Source organism: Zeugodacus cucurbitae, chromosome 5 (assembly GCF_028554725.1).
Source record: "Zeugodacus cucurbitae isolate PBARC_wt_2022May chromosome 5, idZeuCucr1.2, whole genome shotgun sequence".
Taxonomy (NCBI): Eukaryota; Metazoa; Arthropoda; class Insecta; order Diptera; family Tephritidae; genus Zeugodacus; species Zeugodacus cucurbitae.
In genome coordinates, this window is record NC_071670.1 from 40,457,963 (window position 1) to 40,462,942 (window position 4,980).

Here is a 4,980-nt window from a genome sequence, read left to right on the forward strand (position 1 = left end):
CACTCGCATATAGCTGGCGCTTGAGTTGGATGACCAAAGCAGTAGTAGCTTTCTGCTTATAATTAAAAGTTTGACCCATTTGAGTTCAAGCAAATGTGCGGTTTGTATTCGAAGTTTTCCTGGTAATGTTAATTGCTTTCCTTTGTTACAGTTATTGCTATTGTGGCTTTGGAAAATTGTTGAATTTGCCCAGCTTGCGGTCAGACAGAGAGAGAGAGAGAGAGAGAGAGTGAGAGAAAATCTAATTAATTTTTCAAAGTCCTATAATTCGAATCGAAACGCCAAATAGTTTAGTAAAAAATACAACAAAAAAAATTGAAAATTCCAATTTATTGATTCCTTTGCGATTAGTAGTAATGTAGTCTTACTGAGGAGTCATTATGTCTTTGTACAAATTATAAGTGTTTTTATTTTTGTTTGAATTGTGAAACCTGCTTAGCATAAAGACTAGTATAGAATAAATCTCCGATCTTCTATTGACTTTATCTCATATATACATACATAGTTTATAAAGAATGTTCTATTTCGAGGTTCCCTACTTTTTTAATGAAAAAAAAACACAGAAAATTCAAATTTAATGAGGAATGTTTATGATCATTCGAAAGAACATTCTTTCACAACTATTTTTATACTCTCGCAACAAAGGTGCTAAAGAGAGTATAATAGTTTTGTCCACATAACGGTTGTTTGCCCTAAGTCCTAAAACTAAACGAGTTTGAAATAAGGTTATATATACCAAAGAGATCAGGGTGACGAGTGAAGTTCAAATCTGGATGTCTGTCTGTCCGTCCGTGCAAGCTTTCCATTTCCTTATAACATCCAAAAATGGAAGAAATCGGATTATAACCACTCCCACTTTCCATACAAAGATTACGTTAAAAACTAGTAAAAATGCTTTAATTCAGTAAGGAAAACCAACAGAAACCTTAAATTTTATTTAAAAGAAGGTACAGCAGAGCTGCACTCAAAATGGTATAAAAAAAAAAAATTTAAATGGGCGTGGTTCCGCCCACTTATGGTTTAAAAACCATATACTCGAAACTACTCGACCAATTTCAACGTATTTCGGTTCATAATATTTTCTTCTCCCTATGATATGTTATGAAAATAGTTCAAATCGGTTCACTACCACGTCTTCTTCCCATATACAAGAGCTTTGTAGTCGATCTGAATTGTTTACTTTACAGTATATAAAGTAAGCACTAGTGAAGATATCGGAACAGAACTTTGCACTTATACTACATTTATGTGTGGCATCGCCCTTCTAAAAATCACCAAATTGGGCCATAGGTTTTTAAGGCCCCATATATCGAATATGAGGACCTCAGATATTTTGAAGAAATTCAGAGGGAATATTTTTGAATCACCCGATATATCTGGTGATTACTGATAATTACTGATATAAAACAAAAATTATGAATGAAAGATTTGTTTTTTAACATTACTAGTGACAAAGAACATTCTCTTACATTATCTGTCGTAAGCATAATAATAACCACTACGCAGGCAGCTAATATATGCTGTTAGCCATTTAGCAACATTGTTGTTGTTGTTATTCAGAAAACAATAGCACAACATAGCGACTAACTCTCGTCAAAGAAAGAGCAACAGAAACAACTTGAAACCTGTTCGCTTACTTTGTTCTCTCCTCGCTGTATGTAAAATCGAAGTTTGCAAAATTAGGTCAACCTAACGGTAAAATACTTAATGCGAGACACGTTTCTTATACATATTAGCCGCAGATATTTGCATTTATTAAGCAGTTTACCGCTTTAGCTATGGCCAATTTAATGATAGAGTTTATTAGCAAATATTTATAATTTGCTAGAAGCATATTTTGCATAATTCTTTGTTGTTATACAAATAATGTTATTTTTGTTGTTTTTATACTCTCGCAACAAAGTTGCTAAAGAGAGTGTTATAGTTCTGTTCACATAACTGTTGTTTGTAAGTCATAAAACTAAACGAGTTAGATATAGAGTCATATATACCAAAGTGATCAGGGTGAAGAGTGGAGTTCAAATCCGAATGTCTGTCTGTCCGTCCGTCCGTCCGTCCGTTTGTGCAAGCTGTAACTTGAATAAAAATTAAGAAATAAAGAAACTTTGCATAAATACTGTATATGATCTGTGGCATGACTTGTGAAAAATTTGTCGAAATCGGACTATAACTTTTCAATGCCCGCCCCGGATATCGAATATGAAGAACTCACTGCCCCATGGTAGCTTTTCACCGACAATTTCGGTAAATCTTTCAGGTATCTTAATTCAATTCAGAGGAAATGTTTTTATTCTAATAGTATGTCTCTGTCCCAGAAAAGGTTAAAATCCGGTCATAACTTCCTTTATATATGAATATATGAGAATACCTAATTATAGGATTTTCAAAAATACGATGAGCTTAATAGCTTATAAATCGGTTAATATATGAAATATATTTATGCCGAATATATGGGTCAAATTGTGTGTTTTCTTAACCCTGAACGGTCATCCTTTTTTTTGTACATTAACGTCATCCTTCGTCAATATGACGACGACTTATTTCAAATCCATGAGTCGAAATAATGAACGAGTTTTATTTTTTTTTCTTTATTTATTTCATTATTAATAAATACAAGTCAAAAATAAAAAGGAAAACTTATATTCTTTTAACTTAAAACACGAACAATTAAAAACATATTTACAGTGAAAATAAAATAGTTCGTAGTCATTTTGACGAAGGATGACCGTCTAGGGTTAATAAAAATTTAGCAATAAATTGCGAGAGTATGAAATGTTCGGTTGCACCCTTAGCCTTTCCTTACTTGTTTTAAATTATTTGCATTTGCAAAAAAATCGTATAATACCCTTTGTACGACAAATTAGACTCAATTCTTGAATGTAAAAATTTCGTTAATTTTTTGCAAACCTTTTCAAAAGTCCCCGATTAAAGCAACTGATGGTCTCACAGTTCCCACCTTATCTGCGTATTTCATGGAGATTATTGTTGTTTTTGTTGGTTTTTGTAGCTATAGAAAAAATTCTCCCAACTATTTTTAATGAGTAGACGCGCTTTGTGGGCTATAAAGCCGTTATGTAGTTCCATCTGTCGGGGGTCTATAGGTCGTTGCTGCCATTTATAGTATGCAGAAGACAAATAAGAACGAATTCAAATGTTTTGATCGTAACTATTTCTTTATTTCAATGGTCTTTTTTCAATTCTCAATAATGACTTTGTTCGGATTGTTGAAAATTTACAGTAAAATTATTCCATAGCATACTATATAGAAACTATACCAATTGTATCTGTGTAACAATTGTTGGTAAGCTTTTTGCCTTTATTGCATTAAAATCGATGCTTAGTGGGGTTTCTTTCCTGATATATATATATATATATATATATATATATATGTTCGTCTTGATTTCATTCAAAAGGTGGAAGGATAGAAAATTTTTGATGACCCATATTCCATCATATACTTAGGGTGACACCTTTTAAACAATGAGAGCCAAGAATTTCAAATTGTATAATAGTTTGATGACCTATTTGACATATTTGACAAATGGAAATTCATGTAACCGATAAATAAATTTAACTAACAACTACAATAGTTCCTTAGAACATTCAGTAAGTATATCCATATATACCAAGCCATATGTATCTATCACCGAGGACCCTGATATTTTAAAAATACTTGTATGCAATCATGTTTGTTGCTCCCTTCGAGAAATAAGAAATTGCACATATTTTCGTATTAATACGAGTAGAAAATTTTATTAAACTTTTTCACTTTTTACTGAGGCTGTTCGTTTTTTGCAGTGCTTTCACCAAGTTTTCGTCTATTTGTATAATGTCTGCGTAAAAACACTCTAGGGGATGCTTGACGTGGCTCTTGACGTAGCTCTTGACGTGACCCTTTACGTTGTCCTTTGCGTTGTCCTCTGCGGCGACGCCTACGGCGATCTTTCGAGTTATGGCGATTTCGACGTCTGCGCTTTTCAGCTGATGGTCGTCTGCGATTTGGACGACGTCGCCGACGCTGTGAACCTCGTCGTGCTGGTGAACCTTGTCGTATGACGATTGTTTGCTGTTTTCGCGCAGAATCAGTACCGTTTATTGTGTTAAGCTCGGCATTACGGCCAATTGAATTCACTGGTAGTGAATCATAATCCGGCTCAATTGATCGAAGTGTATAATCTCCAGCAGGGCCAGTATAGTCAGGGTCATAGTCAGTATCACCTAGGCCGTCATCACCTGGTCCTGTTGAACCTGTACTTGGTGCTGGTGTTGGATCTTTAACAACTATTTCGGTATAGGTTACTATGGGCGGACATGGTGTAGTGCTGGCTTGCAGCATTTGAATTGGGCTCCATTTTTCAGTAGCTGTAAATATAATGGATAAATGGTCACACTCTAACTGTTTAAACTTGTGTTAAACTTTTTTTACTAACCAACTATATCCAGTTTCACAGTTGCGATTAGCAGCAAGGCTGGTAGTAAATGTAACTTTGCTATCCTCATCTCGTTTTCGAGATGCCGTTATTCACCTCGAACACTTGAAATACTAAAGTGAACTGTGAAGTTACTCTGCTGTCTGTGGGTTTTATATGCGCTTTTGCAAAAATTAATTAAAAAAAAAAAAAATTCGCAAAAAAAGCTAAAATTGTGTAGTTTTCTAATTATAATTTCTCCGTAGCAAAGAAAAAGTAAAATAGCGCGCTTTATATTTACAAACATGCATGCATAAAATGATTGAATCAATTTCTTAATTTATGCAAGTTGTTTCTTATTCGCGAAAATTTGCAAAGAAGATGTGGAAATTTGCAAAAACAAGAATTAGTTAAACCACATAAATATTTATAACTCCTCAATAAAAAAAAATATGTTCGGTGTTGTTGACCGCAGAACTTCAGTATGTATTCATGCATACCATTGGAGAATTTCAACATTTATGCTTTATATACGGCATTCGCTTTGCTGGTTTTTGTTGCTGTTGGAGAT

The 4,980-nt window shown here is 33.8% G+C and overlaps 1 protein-coding gene across 1 annotated transcript; it reads right to left on the minus strand.

The window, feature by feature from the left end:
* Window positions 1-3,772: 3,772 nt before the first annotated feature.
* Window positions 3,773-4,565, minus strand: LOC105215541 (pre-mRNA-splicing factor 38A). The gene is made up of 2 exons (XM_011189507.2): window positions 4,431-4,565; window positions 3,773-4,362 (listed from the first exon to the last, which is right to left on the minus strand). Exons 1-2 carry the CDS (start codon window positions 4,498-4,500, stop codon window positions 3,773-3,775), a joined length of 660 nt encoding a protein of 219 aa, XP_011187809.2. The 5' UTR covers window positions 4,501-4,565.
* Between the last annotated feature and the right edge of the window lie 415 nt (window positions 4,566-4,980).